This window comes from Dipodomys ordii, unplaced genomic scaffold, assembly GCF_000151885.1.
Source record: "Dipodomys ordii isolate 6190 unplaced genomic scaffold, Dord_2.0 Scaffold48, whole genome shotgun sequence".
Classification (NCBI taxonomy): domain Eukaryota; kingdom Metazoa; phylum Chordata; class Mammalia; order Rodentia; family Heteromyidae; genus Dipodomys; species Dipodomys ordii.
In genome coordinates, this window is record NW_012267264.1 from 12,406,850 (window position 1) to 12,426,390 (window position 19,541).

Here is a 19,541-nt window from a genome sequence, read left to right on the forward strand (position 1 = left end):
GGTGTCTAATGATGGTTACAAATATAGTAATCCCAAAGTATTGGTCATATACAATGGAACTTGTCAAATTTGTGGTCCCTATGAAAATGACTCATGTACTATGAAGGTATGTATGTTTTTCACCTACTTGCACATTTGCTCACTGGAAGTCTTACTTCCTGTGCTAATGCTATATCTGTTGTAGTTTTTCCACCTTTATATTAGAAAAACACAGAGAAATCCCTTCCTCACATTTATAAAAGGTTAATTGTAATTGTTCTTTTTCTATACTGAAATGACAGATAAGAGGTAACCATCACTATTTTGATTGGCTGGTTCTTTCCTTCCTTCCTTCCTTCCTTTTCTTTTTTTAATGATAAGAAAGGGCCAAATTTTCTTAGATTATATGGGTCATGCATACAGATTGTTTATTTTTAAAAAATTAAAAGATGAGGTTCATACTGAATTATTTACTATACAGATTGTTTTTTAGTAGCAATTTTTTTCATATCAGATGTCTCTGTTGTTAGTTACTTTTATGGCAAAAGGTAATCAGTTGACTAGAGTTTGTATAAGGTTAGAACTTTTACAGAGAGATGTTTTATTTGTTTCTATATTAAACCTTCCATTTTGTTTTTATCTCTCTTTTTTTTGTTAGTCCTGGGCTTGAACTCAGCTCTTCAGCTCAAGGCTAGCACACTACCATTTGAGCCACAGTGACACTTCTGGTTTTCTGGTGGTTTATTAGAGATAAAGAGTCTCATGGACTTTCCTGCTTTGAACCGAGATCCTCAGATCTCAGCCTCCTGAGTAGCTAGGATTACAGGCGTGAGCCACCGGTGCCCGGCGAAGTCTTTTCTTTTTTTGGGGTCCGGACGTGGGGCCTGAACTCTGGGCCCCACTGGGCCCCGCTGTCCCTCAGCTCTTCATCTCAAAGCTAGCACATTACTACTTGAGCCACAGCGCCACTCTGGCTTTTTTTTCTGCTTATGTGGTGCTGAGGAATCGAACCCAGGGCCTCATGCATGCAATGCAAGCGCTCTACCACTGAGCCACCTTCCCAGCCCGAGATTATTATTATTATTATTATTATTATTTTGACAACTAGATTCTTCAGGCTATGTGAACTAATATCTTCCCACTATACTCTCAACTTTATGTCTATCTAGTTTACTGGGCTTTTTTAATATATAAATGAATTGATTACTTAACAGATACCAGAGACCCAGTATTATTCGATCTCAAAATTGATGAGCACACACACACTCTCTCACACACACACACACACACACACACACACAATGAAGTTCTGATTCTTGAGAAGCTGATTTTATTTTTACTGCTTATCTCATTGACATACCAATAAACACTTCTTAAATATTGTTATACAAGATTGTGCTATTTTTGTTTCTTTGTATGTTCCTCCCCCATGGTATAACCCCTATTTTCACTGTATTTGATGTCTGTGCCCTGCATCTTCTTGGGCTATTTTTATTCTAATTCTTATTTAGTATTCTAAGTAATATCAAAGGAGATTTTGTAAAATAACAGTGTTTATAATCAAATTTGAATTTTCTGAATAAAATTTGGTTTTCTCAGACTAAGAAAGCCTGCTACATTGAATGTTCTTTTTCTGAATGCCATAATCTCCTTCAACTATTTTTGTAATATTTTTTGTAACATAACTACAAACTAATGTGAATTTTTAAGACACACAAAAGAAAATGTCAGTTTGTTATTTAGTAAAATATTTTCAGCATAAGTTTATCAGTGAAAAGAAGTTTTTCCTCTCATGTTATTTATAAACTATTCACTATATTTTTTTTACAGTTCCCATATATTCTTTCAGGTAGATCAATTCCATAGGCATTTATACTTATTATAGGAAATAATTTATCTTCTAGCACACACTTATAATTACAAGATAAAAAAATTGTAATCAAATCGGAGCTGTACTACACTTTATTGGAATCATCCTTCTATATGTTGCTATAATCTATCCACAATTTTTATGTACTAGCTATAACATGTCTTTATTGTTATTTTCCTTTTTAAAAAATTTTCCACTAGGAAAATGTTTGTGTTATAGATGGGCTCTGCTACGCTGAAGGCGACAAAAATCCAACTATGTCATGTTTGATTTGTAAACCACAAACCTCAAACTTTACTTGGTCCCATTTAGAAAGTAAGTTATTGTTTATTAATGCATATATTTCATGTATTAACTCATATATATGTATCAGTTTTAGAGTGTATTTGGACCACAAGTTACAGAAATGTGTTTTAGATAGATGAACACTTTATCTAATTAGCATTTTTCCTAACACTGTATTTTAATTTGCGGTCACAAATATGAGTTTATTTTGTAGTCTGTCATGCATTGGGTATTGACATTTGGGTCAATGACAGGTCACAGATACGATGGAGAGCCCATAAAATTATATCACCTAGTGATGTCATAGCTGCCTGACTTTGGGAGCTGAACTTTATGATAGTGACAAAATAACAAAATTACCTAAAATTCCATTTCTCAGAACTTCACCCCCACCGTTAGTTATAAGTGGGTGCCTTTTTAAAAATGGCTGTGTTATGACCAATATATGAAGATCCATAATGTTTTGAGGATGAGGAAATTTTGAAAACAAACCATGCTGCTTATTAAAACATATCCTTGGCAGAATGGGGGCCAGAACTAGAGCTGTGGCCTTAGTGCTTCACTGATGTAGCAAACACAGTGCTGCTTAGTAGAGTCACTTAATTCTGCCTACATAAAAATGGTTTTAAATTATTTTGTAAGCATAAGGGGAACCCCCAGATACAGTCACTTTATTAGTGTGTGTGGCTGGCCACAGGGAAGGCTCTGAAGGAGCAAGGGAGTTATATAATTAATGTCTCTCATTAATTAGGAAAGCAGGTTCAGTGATGAAAACTGAGGGAGTCAAATAAGAAATATAGTCTAAGCCAGGCTTTGGTGGCTCACACCTGTAATCCTAGCTACTCAGGAGGCTGAGATCTGAGGATCATGGTTCAAAGCCAGCCTGGGCAAAAAAGTCTGTGAGACTTTTATCTCCTCTCCAATTAACCAACAGAAAACTGGAAGTGGTGCTGTGGCTGAAGTGGTAGAGCACTAGCCTGAGCTGAAGAGCTGAGGGACAACACCCAGGCCCAGAGTTCAAGACCCATGACTGACAAAAAAAGAAAGAAGAAAAAAAAAAGAAATATAGCCTAGACAGTGAAGGAGTGGAAAGGGAAAGTTCATGAAGAGAATGTGTGAGAGAGAACACACAAGTGCACACAGCAGAGAGATTGTGAACACAGAGGAGGAAGGCAAAAAGGAAATGCATCAGTGTGGGAAGTCTGTCCATCAGGGCAGTAGCAACGCACTTAGGCATTTTATGCTGTATCTAAAGTGTTTTGATGCTTCCATAGCCAAACTTTAGGTTTGCACTTGACAGTTACTTTTTCATTTTCTTAGAATGGAACTCAAGTTGCTCTGTTTAAAAGACTGAAAGGAGCTAATAGAGCTTTTTAATCAGAGTTTAGCTTCAACAGCCTCTCTACTGGACTCTGAATCATATTTTTTTTCTTTTTTACACAGGCACAAAATTAAATGCTGTCTCTGTTACAGGAAACCAGCCTCCTATGATTCAATCCTTGCAAGACAAAATACAGACCTTTTATGGAGAAAACTTTGAGTACCAGATCATGGCCCTGGATCTAGAAGGTTCTGAGATCCATTTTACATTGGATTCTGGTCCTGAAGGAGCAAGTATTTCTTCTGCAGGACTTCTTACATGGAAAGCAGAGGCACAGATTCCCCCACCATTCTCCATACGCCTTCAGGATGACTGTGGTGCTGAGGCAAATGTCAATATTCAGGTCAGACTTGTAACTACATTATTATCACTGGATCCTCTGCTAAGGAAACATAGTGTCTTAATTTCAAACAGCAATAAAGTTCTTTACCATTGTATGCTTGATAGTTCCTTGAAACCTGAGAGACAGTGAGGCCCAGAAGCCTAGATCTAAGTGAACAATCTCCACCATTTTATTCTGTACTTAACTATGATAAGGAAGCAGAACTCATTCATTTCCACCTCCACTAATGGCCTCTTAGTAAAATGAGAACAATAATTATACCTTTTTCTTCAGATTAAAGACGTTCATATTCTAGTTACTTTTGTTCACTCATCAATGTGGCTATCATAAGCTTTAAAAATTTGTACACTGTTTATAAGCCATAATTGTCTTGAGGGTTGGGATATACTGTTTTCTTGACATTAGAAAGGACATGTATTCCATACCATGATAATGTAGGAATTAAAGTAATCATTTTCTCTCTAGATTTGAGAATAATCAGAGTAATTAATTGGTTCCCTGGTGGGTGATTTCCCCCCTAATTATTTAATTTACTTTATAACAATTGATCATCTTTCTTACTGGGTGTGGTGGTATGTACCCATAATCCCCAAACTAAGGAGACTGAGGCTAGAAGAGCACAAATCCAACACCTTCTCAGGCTACATAATGTGACACCAGCTTAGATGCATAGAGAGAATATATCTCAAAAATATTAAGGGTATAAAGAGAATTTGTGGGTGGAGTCAAGACTCAAGTGGAAAATCGCTTGTGTAGCAAATAGGAGCTCTTGAGTTCAACCCCTGGTACAAGAAAGAAGGAAAGATGGGAGGAATGAAGATAAGAAGACAAGAAGGCAGGAAAGAAGAAAGGAAGGAAAGAAGAAAAAAGAGGAAAGAGAAAGGAAAGAAAGAGAAAGAAAGAAAAAGTAAGAAAGAAAGAGACAGAAAGAAAGTACAAATGAACAAAAGAAAGGAAGAAAGGAAGAACTTGATCATTGTGGAACATTTCTTGAAATATTGACATCAGTATGTATATTTTGGTTGTGCTCTTGATCCTGGGCATAAGCTGCCTTATTAAATTATTTTAATATCATTATATGTAATATATATTGCATATAAAATGCCTGATTGGATCATACACAAAAAATATAAATGCCTATAGTTAATTTTATTTCAAATATTTATTTTTTCTTTTGTAGGTGGCTGTAAAATCTTGTGACTGCTTGAATGGTGGATTGTGTGAGTCCGATAGGAGCTTTCCTCCAGGGAGTGGCGCATACTTGTGTGTCTGCTTGCCTGGCTTCCAGGGTGGTCGTTGTGAAGAGGATGTCAGTCAGTGCCAATCAAACCCTTGTGGCCTTGGCAGATGTCATAGAGGTTTTGAAAGCTATTCTTGTGAGTGTCCACCTGAGTTCAAAGGTAACTTTTGGTTCATCATGAACTAAGTCAGAATATGAATCAATTTGAAATGGGAGCTCCTTGGAACAGCAATGAAGAAACTATATGAACTCTTGATTCATTTCCTATAGGAAAAAACTGTGAAGAAGATGTTGATGAGTGTAAATCTGGGCCTTGCTTTCCAGGAGCAGAATGCTTCAATACCTTTGGCTCTTATTATTGTAGCTCATGTCCAAAAGGATTTTATGGTGATGGGAAAACATGTCACAGTAAGAGTTCCTATTTTCTTTTCTGCTATGGGCTGATTTCTGATGCGTTTAATTTATTTGAGTGAGTTGACTCCATTCTCTCATTCACTCCTGTGTTACCTTGGGGCATATGCATCATCTTGTAAACTGAAATAAATGACGAGCATACAGAAACGTAGGAGACATGTACTCTGATTGAATAGGCAAGAATGGAGTATCAAGGAATATGACTAGTGATCACAAAGTGCAGTAAGGGATTCTTTGTTTTTGAATAGAAGTACAGCATGAATAGAAGGAATGGTATATGGGGCATCATGGCTTCCTGGAAGGATAAGAAACTTGAAAAAGGAAATGTCTAGTCTATGCTAGAACTATAGGATCTGCAAGTCAACGAAGAGAAAAAGCATTCTGGGAAGATGGAGCAGCATGGGAAAAGGCACAGAGGCCGGGAGCACCACAGGATGCATGGGACCTTGTAAATAATTCACTAGGAAAAAGAATCAAGGAGAGCTTCTAAGAGAGTTGAAGCTAGAGACAATTAGCAGACAGACCATAGGAGAATCATGTAAAGTTTTGAAAGGAGAAGTTTGGTAAGGTTTACATTTGAGAAAAATTATTTTTAACTAATACAGAAGAATAGATCATTTATGAATAAAGAATGACAACAATCTAAAGGTAAGAAAGGTCATAACAATGTTCATTCTCATTGAGATTCTTATTCTCAAGGTTATTCCCTACCAGTAAGGAGAAAGGGATGTCAGCAGCATGGAAAGACATAGTTCTGAGGGCAGAATTGACTGGAGGTGTGTGAGTGGTACTAAAGACAGTTCTGTTAGTCACCATGAGCTACCGTGACAGACAACCAGACACTGAATGCTGCTCACTCAACTGTATTTTTTCCCCCTCACAATTCTGGGTAGAAGCTCAAGATGAAGTGCTGGTTTAATTGGTTTCAGGGAGAGCTTCTTGGATTTCAGAGAGCTATCTTCTTCCTGGTCTTTCCTCTGTGTGTGCTTTTCTAGTTCCTCTTCTGCATTGTAGGATAAAAGTCCTTTATACCATGGCCTCTCTCTTCTTACTTATGTATGTAACTTTATCCCTTTTGGCTGTTTAGATTTGAATTTTCAACCACTCCAAAGGAGCATTCAGTAACTGGTACATGCTCTACCCACAGTCCCACTGCTACTAAAATCCTCTTGGGCAAAGAGAGAATCTCACACTTGCCATTAAACTCAATTATGAATCTCATGGGAAATTTGAAGAAAGCTGTTTCTTCAGGTTATGAATATGTGGACAAGGTTCTCAGTGCAAATCTGAGTCTGGATAAGCTACAAGTTCCTGAAAATAACAGTAGTCTTTTAAGTATTCATGCAAAAAGCTCCCGTGGTGATGTATAGGACATTTTCCAGAGTGTGGATTATGTTTTAGGTTTTAGGTGGATTAGGATTAGGTTTTAAATATATTAATTCAATGCATAGGACTGATTCTGTAGCAGAAGGTTTGCCTAAAAGACAGTATGTCAACTGATTCCTTATTTTGAGAAGGTTGCAATTCAAATGACATGAATATTTTATGCTTCTGTGCACTATTCTTTGGTTTTATGATAGCTGAACTCTGATCTGATTTCTGCATACAAATTTACAGTTGAAACACATCTTTTAAATGAAATTACTACACAAACTATGGTTGTCACAAGGTCTGACAAAAGCTTAATTAAGGAAAAGGATAGTGAAATCTCCAAACAGAGAGAAAGCTATGTTCAGCCAACAAACGGATATCGCTCTAGTAAGTAATGGTGTTATATCAACTTTAATGACAAGTCATAATTAGCATGTGTTTTCTATAAATCTAATATATTTATTCCTTAGGTAGTTTTGTTTTTAGAAAACCACGTAGCTACATGCAACTAGAAATGTTTTTTATTCTTTCCTTATCTATTAATTCTTCTATTTTATAGTCTAGAAAAGTGTGTTCATATTGTATAATGAACAAAAGATAGAATCAATTAAAATTATTTCCTGGGAGCTTATTATTATTTTTTTAAACTTTTTTGTTTGTCGGTCATGGCACTTGAACTCTGGGCCTGGGTACTGTCCCTGAACTCTTCAGCTCAAGGCTAGCACTCTACTACTTGAGCCACAATGCCACTTCTGGGTTTTCCGGTGGTTAATTGGAGATAAGAGCCTAATAGACTTTCCTACCTGGGCTGGCTTTGAACTGTGATCCTCAGATCTCAGCCTAGGATTACCGGTGTGAGCCACCAGCACCCAGTTTATTTTTTAACTTCTATAGTAGCTAAACTTCTCTGCTATCTTGGGTCACCCAATAGCTTCGCAGTGTCACAACTTTATGGTTCCGACTATGATGCTATACCTATTGAAGAACCTAAATAAAAAATGAGTAACTCAATAATATTGTGCTAGAGTTCAACATTAATAAATATAACTGGATAACATTTCTATTTCCTTTGGTTGTTTAGATTTGGATTTTCAACCACCTCAAAAGGAGTATTCAGTAACTGGTACAAGCTTTGCCCACAGTCCCACTACTACTCAAAACCTCTTGAACACAGAGAGCATCTCCCAATTGCCATTAAACTCAACTATGGCTCTCATGGGTAATTTGAAGAAAGCTATTTCTCATCAGATGTCGGGTTATGAATATGTGGACAAGGTTCTCAGTGCAGATCTGGATGAACTACAAGTTCCTGCAAATAACAGTAGTCTTTTAAGCATTCATTCAAATAGCTCCTTTGGTGATGAAAAGGACATTTTCCAGAGTGTGATCCAAAGAGAGATGGGAAGACATCATTCTCAGATTAACACATCCCTCCAAGCATACACCCAGTTTGCATCTGCATTACCAATGACTAAAGCAGTGACAGTTTTGTCAGGAAAGTCTGGATCAACCAAAACATCAATTTGCACTAAGTTATCCTGTTTTCTTGGGGTTTCTTGTGTACCAACCAGAGATGGCCATTTCAAATGTGGACGCTGCCCTTTGGGATACTATGGAGATGGCATCAGTTGCAAAGGTAGTGTGAAAATTCTTCATAAATGTGAACTAGGAAGTTCCCATAACTAAGAAGATAGGTTTCATCCAATATTTATGGTATTTTTGATAGAAAGGGGTTTTTCCTGAGTTACTTTTAAGTATACATAATAGGTATATTTTAAGGTTGGTAGAAACCGTCGGTATCAATTATGTCATAAAACTGACAATGCATACAATGAAGTTTCAAGGGGCTGGGAAGTTGGCTCAGTGGTAGAGCGCTTGCCTTGCATGTATGAGGCCCTGGGTTCGATTCCTCAGCACCACATAAACAAAAAGAAAAAAGCTGGAAGTGGTGCTGTGGCTCAAGTGGTAGAGCGTTAGCCTGAACTCTGGGCCTGGGCACTGTCCCTCAACACTTCAGCACAAGGCTAGCACTCTACCACTTGAGCCACAGCGCCACTTCCGGCTTTTTTCCTTTTGCTTATGTGGTGCTGTGGAATCAAACCTAGTGCCTCATGCATGCAAGGCAAGTGCTCTACCACTGAGCTACCTTCCCAGCCCATATGAGTACATTTCTTATCAAGCATTGTTGCCTCCTTCTTTGTTTCCCCTTCCTATCCCTTCCCATCTCCCCCCACCCCTTCATTGCCTTTTAAAAATTGTAATCTGCCATGTATGATTGGCCACCACTGCCAACCTTAGGTAATGCCCTGAGGGGTAAATTCTATGTACAATACCTATTTCTTACTCTGCTAGCCATTTTTTCAATCATTTTAATAATAAAAGAAGTATAAACAAAAATGAAATCATAGATCGCTGTAGTTGCTGTTCTAATACAGTATCAAAATAATAGCATTTGAGAAAAGTTTAATTGTATCATAACTAAACATGAGGAGCATATGTAACTTAAACCATCTACACTGCCATTTTTTGCTTGATTCATGCAGCTATTTGTCGACATCCTTGTGGGAAAGACAGAGAATGTGTGGCCCCCAACACGTGCAGGTGTAAAGCAGGCTACGTTGGTTCTAACTGCCAAACTGGTAGGTACAGCATTGCCTAGTTTGCATAATAAATTGATCATTGATAATTGAGACCTCTAAACCCTTGGCTCTATTTTATACAGCAATATGTCACCCTGCTTGCAAAAACCATGGAAAATGTGTAAAGCCTCACATTTGTGAATGCCCTCCAGGATATGGTGGAGCTACCTGCACTGAAGGTGATAAATCAAACTAAAAATCAATAATGGAGCTAAAACTAGGTGTTACTTTTAAAAATTATTTTACTTATTTGTATTTTTATTATCATTAAGTAGCGTACAAAGAAGTTGGCATTTAGCAAAGCAGTTCACGAATACAATGCATCTTGACCAATATCACCCTTCAACATTCTTATCCATCCGTCCCCTACCCACCTGCTCTCTTACTCTCCTTACTTTCTTTAAAATAGTTATGAGAGATAATTCAGTTTGCTTGGCATGTATTGATATATTTTACTAATGTTAGTGCATGATTCTATAGTTTTTTCCCAAATATATATTAAAATAATTCATTGAAGTTTAAAGAATATGGAATGTCAACAATCAGAGATCTAAGAAAAAAATGAATAGCTTATATTTGGTAAAATTATCTTCCAAAATCATTTTTGGGATTTAGCTATGTTATTGGCAAAAATGATTATTAATTGACTTACCAAAGATGACTCAAAAGAAGCGTTACATGTAAAGTAATTAAAAGATATAAGGTAGCAATGAGAAAGTATTCTTAATAAATTATTGTAAAATGATGTACAGAGCAGTTACAGTTACATAGTCAGGTAATGAGTACATTTCTTCTTGAACAGCATCATGTCCTCCCTAATTTTCTCCCACTTTTCCCCTCACAACTCCCAAAGTTGTATAGTTCATTTCCCATAGTGCAAAATAGTGAGTTCAAAGAGAAATTTAAACAGCAATTATATAAGTACATTGGGCTAACAAAGTGGCTTAGTAGTAGAATGTTTGCCTAGCATGCTTGAGGCCCAGAGTTCAATTCTTTGGTACCACATAAAAAGACAAACAAAAACTTTTTAAACAATAAAAAAGACATCTATAATCTTATTAGTTGCACTATTTAAGCTGAAATGTTAAGTGCAGATGGTAGATGATACTTTAAAGAAATATATTTATCATTGTTTTAAAAAAAGTTTCTTTAAAAGCATATACTCTATTTAGGGGAGAATCTCCATGATGTAACTTATTTGAACAATTTTTGGACATTTTGACAAAATGAATATCCTGTGTGGATGAGGAGCTCAAGGGGAAGGAGGCAAATATAGTCATGATATCCAATATACTTGTATGAAAATGGAGGCGGGGGGGGGATGGGTGAGGTTGGGGTAGATGCAGGAGAATGCTGGAAGGGGTGACATTGATCCAGATACATTATATTCATGGACTGACATGTTGATTTGAGAATTCTGGTCACAATTGTTTAAATATAGTAAAAATAAATTTGATATAAAATATTTTAAAATTAAGAATATATTCTAGTAGATGGCACATGCAATTACAAATAAGGATTTGTTATATGCTTTAGTGACATGGCAAAGTATAAATTAACAAGGGAATATACATTTAGGGTAAACTAACAAAAGCTTGCAACACTAATAAGGTATGAGAATATATTTATAATGCAGGAATGCACCCTAAGATTCACTTTTCAGGACAAGTATAAAAGTATATGTTTCTACCCAATTTTTAGCAGAGTTTTTCATAAACCTCTTATATTCCTGTCTGTATTGCATTCATTAGGTTTCTTTTATAAACCAAAACATGTCATGAATGCTGGTGAGTGTTTCAGAGAAATATATCCACGTAGTCTGTACTGCAGAAGGGAACTGCATGGGAAGAGAACTGAGGCCACTATAACTGCTCTTATAAAGCTTTCTTGTGTTTGTGATATCAATTTTAATTATCATGACAAAGACCTGATTTACTAATGCAATCTGTATCCACAGAACATTGCAACCCTCCTTGTCAACATGGTGGTACATGCTTGTCTGGCAACCTCTGCACTTGTGCTTACGGTTTTGTGGGACCCAGGTGTGAAACAAGTAAGCAAAGATCCTGTGTGGTCATGAGATAATGAACTTGTTTCTTTGATGAAATAAACCCACACCCTAACTAAAAACACCCACTCATGATTTGTGATGCTGAATAGCCTTGGGAACAACTGTAGATGACCAATATGAAGGCAAAGACTGATTTTTTCTGGGCATGAAGGCTCAAACTGTAATCCTAGCTACTTGAGAAACTAAGATTAGGAAGATTAGGAAGATTAGCCTGACCATAAATGTAAGATTACATTTGAAAAGAAATTAAAGGAGAAAAAAACTGGGGGTATTTTCTAGTGGTACAGGATCTATCTAGCAAAAGCAAGGCCCCAACTTCAAACCCAGTAACTAAATAAACAACAAAAAACATCATTTTTAGGAAGTGGCTCTGTGGTTCAAGTGGTAGAGTACCGGCCTTGAGCTGAAGAGCTCAGGGACAGCACCCAGGCCCAGAGTTCAAGATCCACAACTGACAGAAAAAAAAAATTTTTTTTTAGTCTCTGAAGTAATTCTCTGAATCCTACCTTTGATCCTTCTTTGAAATAGAAGGATGTCAAATATGTTAATTTGCATATGAATTTTCCTTTTGTCTTTATTTTTTTTTATTTTTTTCAGTGTTTTTGTTTTTGAGTTAGCATTTATGATATGACGGGGTGTTAATGTGCTATTTTATGCATGTTTTCAACTTAGTTTGAACAAATTCACCCACTCCAACATAGTCCTATTCCTCCCCTCTCTTTTCCCACTTTTTCAAGTCCCATTTATTATGTCTGTTTGCTCAGCTAGCCAACTCTTATCATTAGGCTCAATGGTCTTAGAGAGCATTGAAGGCCAAACTCTATATTATGTCCCATCTTTCCTTCTTGCCTATTGATTAGCAGATATGTGTGGCAGTTATGAGCTAGTTATGCAATGGCCAACAATCTCTTGATTTGTCTTTTTCTTCTCTTATTCCATGACTTCAGAGGTTTGTAACAGGCACTGTGAAAATGCAGGTGAATGTCTTGAACCAGATGTTTGCCAGTGCAAGCCAGGCTGGTATGGACCCACCTGCAATACAGGTAAATCACAATTATGTTCAATGACATGTGAATTAAAAGAAATATAAAATATTACAATGTCTTGAAGGCTTACACCTCACACACACACACACACACACACACACATCAATCTGGCACAACAGTAATGAGATTGATCTATCAGACATATTTTTTTAAATGCTCTCTTTTCCTTCTTATTTTTTTATTGGAATGTAGATAGCATCTTATAACATTATTGTATCATTACTTTATCTCATCAATATTAGATTTTTTTTGTTCCCCTCCTCCACTTACTTGGCATGAACATAGAACATCTATTCAATGTCTTATTTTCTAGGTTTAAGATTTTATTTGTGTTTAATCACAACACAGATTTTCTATCTCATTAAAATTTCTCAAGCCAGCTGCCAATGGCTTACAACTATAATCCTAGCTACTCAGGAGGCTGAGATCTGAGGATCCTGGTTCAAAGCCAGCCAAAGCAGGAAAGTCCATGAGACTTTTATCTCCAATTAACCACCAGAAAACTAGAAGTGGCGCTATGACTCAAATGGTAGAGTGCTAGCCTCAAGCTGAAGAGCTCAGGGACAGTGCCCAGGCCAGAGTTCAAGCCCCACAACCAACCAAAAACTTTTTTTTTCTCTAAGTGATTCTGACTCACACACATCATGTTATTCCATTCATTTATCAACATCAGACTGGTTTCTCTAGCAACAATGCATATGAGTATTTGTGTTTATCCTAACTAAACACAATGAAAATTTAAGATATAGCTTGGCAAGTTTATGTGAACTAAAGGACACAAAAACATCAAATTGACTTTTGCTTTTATTGGAGAAGGTGTATCATGAGTAAAGGAGGTAGAGATATTTATAAAAAAGACTGAGACAAGGACTTATAAGGAATATAATGAAAGCATAGTTGTTCTGAAGCAAAAGTCATAAATTAACCCTGGCAAGTTAAGTTTGGAGGAAAATAACATGGGCATTGGTAGATGGGAAAAATCTAGGTTGAAAAATAGTTTGGAGAATATCTTTCAGAGCAAAATGAAGGTAAAAGGGGGAAACCAAAGGATGTTTCTGACCATGTTAGGGCCCGAGTGTAGGTCTCCTTTTGTTGGGAAAGAAACAAAAGGTCCACAGAGTCATATGGAATTGAACAGATTGCGTACCATCCTTGTCCTGTTAGAGAGGCTGAAGTGAAACTGTCTTCTCTTACAATCCTTCCCTCCACCCCCACCCCCAGTTCTCAGGGGGCATTTTGAAGGCTAACCACATAATCTACATTTGTAGCTGAATAATATTTGTATACTTAATGAACATTCTTTCTAAGCAATTATGAAGTTATTTTATTCCTCTCTGTTTACTAAAGTCTAATCAATAGTGGATTATGGGGCTTACTTACAGTAAAAAAATTAAGTATTTTATTTCATTCCATTTTGTACTTTTATTTATACAGCTTTCATTTTTAAAATAGTAAGGCTTTTGTGGTTGTCTTCCTTCTGCTGTTCATTAGCTTTGTGTGAGCCCATTTGCCTCAATGGTGGTTCCTGTTACAAGCCAAACACTTGTCTCTGCCCGAACGGATTCTTTGGAGCACAGTGTCAGAATGGTAATTATTCTTTCTTTATTAAGAAAATGAAGATTATTTAGGTATCAACAGGTTTACATTCATACCAGACAACTTCTAGAGGGGAAAAGCTTACTGTTTTCCTCTGTTCCTTACAATGTTTCATGAGTGGCTGCCTACCCATGGCCAAGTGTGTGCAAATGCATTAGAGTTGTCGTGCTAAATGGTTGTATTTCTTCAATATATGTTATAGTCTTGGCACTTGTCTTTGCCATTTTGTGGAACAAAGGTGTGAAAGAAATAGTCAACATTATCTTGAGTTGATAATGAAACAGTATCTTCCTTGCTGCCTTCTTTAAAAAAAGATCAACTTTGATTTATGGTCAACCTTACCATAACTTGTTATACCAAGATATCTCATGACTTTAGGTTCATTAGACACTTATGAAGAGGCATATATGCACATCATTATGAAAAGTGATGTGAGATATAAAAGTGCATGATTTTTCTCCTTCTTGGCTCATTATGGCCCATCATTTAATGCCTCTCCCCACATGCTGCTACAGGTTATTATTAGAATAGAAATGTCTCAAAAGTGAATATATGCTGGGCACCGGTGGCTCAGGCCTGTAATCCTAGCTACTCAGGAGGCTGAGATCTGAGGATCACGGTTCAAAGCCAGCGTGGGCAGGAAAGGCCGTGAGACTCCTATCTCCAATAAACCACCAGAAAACAGGAAGTGGCACTGAGACTCAAGTGGTAAAGCACTCTCCTTGAGCTGAAGAGCACAGAGACAGCGCCCAGGCCCAGAGTTCAAGCCCCACGACCGACCAAAAAAAAAAAAGTGAATTGATGCCAATGACTTATTTAAAATGTATTTTCTATATCATCTGTTTTTGAATTACACTATGGATAGAATGTATTTTTAGTAAAGAACTTATTAGAACATCTTCATAATTTAAATGTTAAGATTCGTACTTTTCCATTCTGTGATGTGCTTGAACATATAACTAGGTTTTTGTTGCTTGGAAGTTGGTTAGGATAAGACTGAAGTTAAGAAAAAGAAAACATCACCCAGGCACAGGATATTGGGGTTAGGGAATGAGTTCCACTAGCTCACATTTCCTCTGAGGAACTAGTTTGAGACATGCAAAGAAATAAAAATATTAAATTACGACAAACCTTAGAAAATGATGGGTTATGACTAAATCCATGCTAAATATTATAGGTACAGTTTTGTGGTGTGTGTGTGTGTGTGTGTGTGTGTGTGTGTGTGTGTGTGTATCTTTTGTCCACCATCGGGCTTGAACTCTGGACTTGTGTGCTGTCCCTCAGCTCTTCAGCTCAAGGCTAGAGCTCTACCACTTGAGCCACAGCACCACTTCTGGTTTTCTAGTGGTTTACTGGAGATAAGAGTCTCAGGCTTTTCTGCTTAGGCTGTCTTTGAACTGCGATCCTCAGATCTCAGCATACTGAGTAGCTAGGATTACAGGTGAGCTACCAACACCAGGCTAGTTTTTTGTTTTTCTAATTTAAAGAATACTTCGGTAGTTTCTGTAATCAAACCCATGTAAATAAGACCTTACATATTTAATACAGTGTGTTATCCGCCTGTAAAAACAGAAGAATAAGCCCTCAAGTTTAACATTTCTAGACCCATATTAGGTATAGTTTTGAGTAGAGAAACTAAAGAATTTTAAAGCTTGATTGTGCCATGAAAATTACAGTAGGTATAAGACATCTTTAAAAAAATGTTCCTTGTTGAACATCTGTGCCACATACTCTCTCTCGCTTGCTCTCTCTCTTTCTCTCTCTCTCGCTCTCTCACATACACACAGAGTTGGGAGGAAAACAAAATGTAGTTAAAAATTATCTAGAAATGTAACAAATGTAATACTATTTATTCTTCAGCTTTACATGGATTTCAAGCAATCATCTGCGTAACACAGCATTTGGTTCAAGTACTATTTTCACTCCATGTGTTTTTACAGAATTTTCCCAATAGTTATTCATAACTTGGGGCCCATCCTTCTCCTCAAATCCCCAATTAACTGTCTTACAGGGGGTTTGTTAGGAGGGCCATCTGAAGTAGAAGGTCAGTTTTTCTCCTAAAACTCCTTTCCTACTGTGTAGATGGATAAATCCAAATTTTATTTCATTTTATTTTTATTTTATTTCATTTATACATTGTTTTAATTATAAGGGTGTTTTGAGTAAATGTATTTATCTTTGTACTTATGTTTTCAAGAATACTGATTATATGGCAAATTAAGTAATGTGAGTTTTGCTTTTTTAATTTTAGATTTCTAATTATAGATATCCCCAATGTTGTTTTTGAGATTTCTAATTATAGATTTCCCCTGTGTTGTTTTTGAGGTAGAAGGAATACTTGTTTTGCCTAATGAACAGAAATAATTGTAAGTTAATTTTAAGTTGTATAAAAGAAAAAGAACAGAAAATATAAGCATATTTCAGTAATAAAATATGAGGTATACCTCTGTTTATAATCATAGGGGTCTATCTGTTTTAATAGCAAGCATTTTCTGTGTAACAAACCCCAATATTTCAGTAGTCTGGCATAACCATTCATTTTTCCCTATGCATAGGTCATACAGTTTGGCTGGAATGGACTCTAGACTTTTTAACCTGGCTAGGAGACACTCCACAGACTAAAATTGACCTGGTCAATTACATAGAAGAAAGAGAGCAAAGCCAAGAATAAGTTTACCACACATTTTGAAACTTCTGCTTGTATCGTGTTTGCTCACTGGCCATTCATCAGTTCAGTCACACAGCAAAGCACTGTACTAACTAGACAAGAACATAAGCTCCCTCTGGTCTTAGGGGAGACTAAAGGCAAAGTCACATGGCAAAGAGGATGAGTAAGAAAGAATAAAGGAAGTAATTGGCCACAAAAACCAGTAATGCAAAATAACTCCTTTTAAAAACTAAACTCAAATTATTGCAACAGTTTTTGTTTCAATGCTTAAAAAGTTTATTGGATAAATGTTTTTATAAGTACCAAAAAATGTCAGATAAAGTAGGCTCATTAATCAGAAAAGTTTTAGCCTACAATAGTAGAAACTACTCACTAAAAGGATCCAATTGTAGTTTTTGTACTCAAAGTGCTTTATTTTCATTTATAAATCCATTTGAAATCAGTGTTTTCCTTACAAGGCTTGAAAATAAAGAATACAACTATTACAGAGAGACCCAACTCAAACTGACAGTCTATCATAGCTCCATTACCAAACTCTGTTAACTTGAAATAGAAACTAAGATATATTTAAGTATTATTCTATCAAAAAGTTTTGTAAGGTTTGTCAACATGTAATAAAGAAATAAAATAAAACAAAAGCAACAACAAAAGCAACATATGAAAAAGCATTGACTTTTAGCTGTCCATTAGTGGCCCATGCCAGTAATCCCAACTCTTACTTTAAACTCCAGATGCTGAAAGATAAGAATTTGGACTTCAAGGCATATCAGAAAGATGCTGTCTCGGAAAGGGAAGAAAATTTTAAAAAAACTTTAAAAAAGACTAAAAACCAGAAGAAGCAATAAGTCATCTCTCATTAAAAATGACAATTATGAATTTTTTCCTATATAAATAATATAAGCATTTTTAAAAATTGTAAACAACTAAGACAGTGGTAGCTCATGCTTGTTTCAAGACCAGGCTAGGTAGAAAAGTCCATCAGACTCTTGTCTCAATTAGCCAGCATGAAGCTGGAAATGGATCTGTGAATCAAGTAGTAGAGTTCAAGCCTTGAGCAAAATAGTCAAGTAATAGGCCAAGGCTCTGAGTTCAAGCTCCTCTACCAACACACACACACACACACACACACACACACACACACACGTGAAGAATGATAAATATGTACACAGAAAATACAAGGTGTATTTGAAATATGGAGGGAATATTCCCAGCAAATGATTCACTGTTATTCAGAGTCTTACTCTGGAGTTTGCAGGAGCCATTCATGTAAAACTCTGCCTCATAACCTTACTAGTTATTGAAAAGATCTTTCAAAGGTTTTTCTTACACTTTTGTTATGCTATGTGAAAAATCGTTGAAGTTGTTCTAATTTCCTTAAGAACAAACAAATTAATTTGCTTTTTCCCCTTGGTTTTATCCAGATTATTCTCTACTTCATCTCAGCAGTATGGAAAAACCTAAATTAAGGATCATAATATATGTCATATAATACCAAAGAAGACTCTATTTGTTACAAATACTTAGCCATGCATTTTGAATAGTGTTAAACTACTCATGGCTTATGGCTTTCAGCATTTCATTTTTTTTATTTACAAGGGGCAGTTTAATGACTTGCAGCCATAATCTTTTATTTTAATAACGTATTCTTCTGACTTATGGCTCCATAGATAACAAGTGTATAATGCAATAAGCAATATGTAATAACTGAATATGTACTGCTTCCGCCCTGGGGCCTGTGTCCTTCCAGCCATCTGTCACCCTCCCTGCAAGAATGGTGGCCTCTGCCTGAGAGACAACGTGTGCGTCTGTCGTAGAGGATACACTGGAAAGAGATGCCAGAAAAGTAAGCTAGCACAGAACATACAAAGTATAAGAAAAGCAAACTGAAAATGACCGCTGCTTTAGGGCTGACATTTCACCCTTTTACCTTAAGGTATCTGTGACCCTATGTGTATGAATGGAGGCAGATGTGTGCGTCCAAACATTTGCTCGTGCCCTTCTGGTTGGAGTGGGAAACGATGCAGCAGACGTAAGAAGATTTAAGAATACTCTTACAATGCTAAAATCTACCTCATTCCCTGTTTCTTTTGCCTATTTTCATTGCTTATTTATTCCTGCTTTAGACTATATTGTTTTGAAATAGAGTAAAAGGCAAAATCCTCTTACCCCATTTTCCCAAACAGTAAAAACAAAAACAAAAAACCACAAAACAACGACAAAGAAAAGAAAAAGGAAACCTGACAAGCCGGGCACTGGGCGCAGGTCTGTAATTCAAGCTACTCAGGAAGCTGATAAACAGTTCATAAGTTCATAAACAGCCCTGGCAGAACAGTCTGTGAGCCTCTTGGCTTTAATTAACCAGAGGGGAGGGGGGGAATGTTGGGAAGCAGAGGCATGGCTCCAGGTACGCTCAAGCTAAAAAGCCAGGGGAAAGTGGGAAGCTGCCAGTTCAAGTCCCATTACAGTACAGACAGACAGAAAAAAGAATGAAAGGAAGGAAAGAAGGAAAGGCAGGCAGGCAGAAAGAGAGAGAGAGAGAGAGAGAGAGAGAGAAAGAAAGAAAGAAAGAAAGAAAGAAAGAAAGAAAGAAAGAAAGAAAGAAAGAAAGGAAGGAAGGAAGGAAGGAAGGAAGGAGAGA

At 36.6% G+C, this 19,541-nt stretch overlaps 1 protein-coding gene across 1 annotated transcript in view; it reads left to right on the plus strand.

Annotated features, from left to right (window-relative positions):
- Vwde (von Willebrand factor D and EGF domains) overlaps window positions 1–19,541 on the plus strand; it is a 49,137-nt gene that overhangs the window by 24,277 nt on the left and 5,319 nt on the right. Inside the window, exons 15-26 of the mRNA XM_013019919.1 lie at window positions 2–106; window positions 2,050–2,164; window positions 3,608–3,858; window positions 5,039–5,258; window positions 7,130–7,270; window positions 9,427–9,522; window positions 9,606–9,701; window positions 11,480–11,575; window positions 12,541–12,636; window positions 14,131–14,226; window positions 18,651–18,746; window positions 18,837–18,932. Coding sequence (XP_012875373.1) covers window positions 2–106; window positions 2,050–2,164; window positions 3,608–3,858; window positions 5,039–5,258; window positions 7,130–7,270; window positions 9,427–9,522; window positions 9,606–9,701; window positions 11,480–11,575; window positions 12,541–12,636; window positions 14,131–14,226; window positions 18,651–18,746; window positions 18,837–18,932 — 1,504 coding nt within the window. The remainder of the gene's footprint in view (window position 1; window positions 107–2,049; window positions 2,165–3,607; window positions 3,859–5,038; window positions 5,259–7,129; window positions 7,271–9,426; window positions 9,523–9,605; window positions 9,702–11,479; window positions 11,576–12,540; window positions 12,637–14,130; window positions 14,227–18,650; window positions 18,747–18,836; window positions 18,933–19,541) is intronic.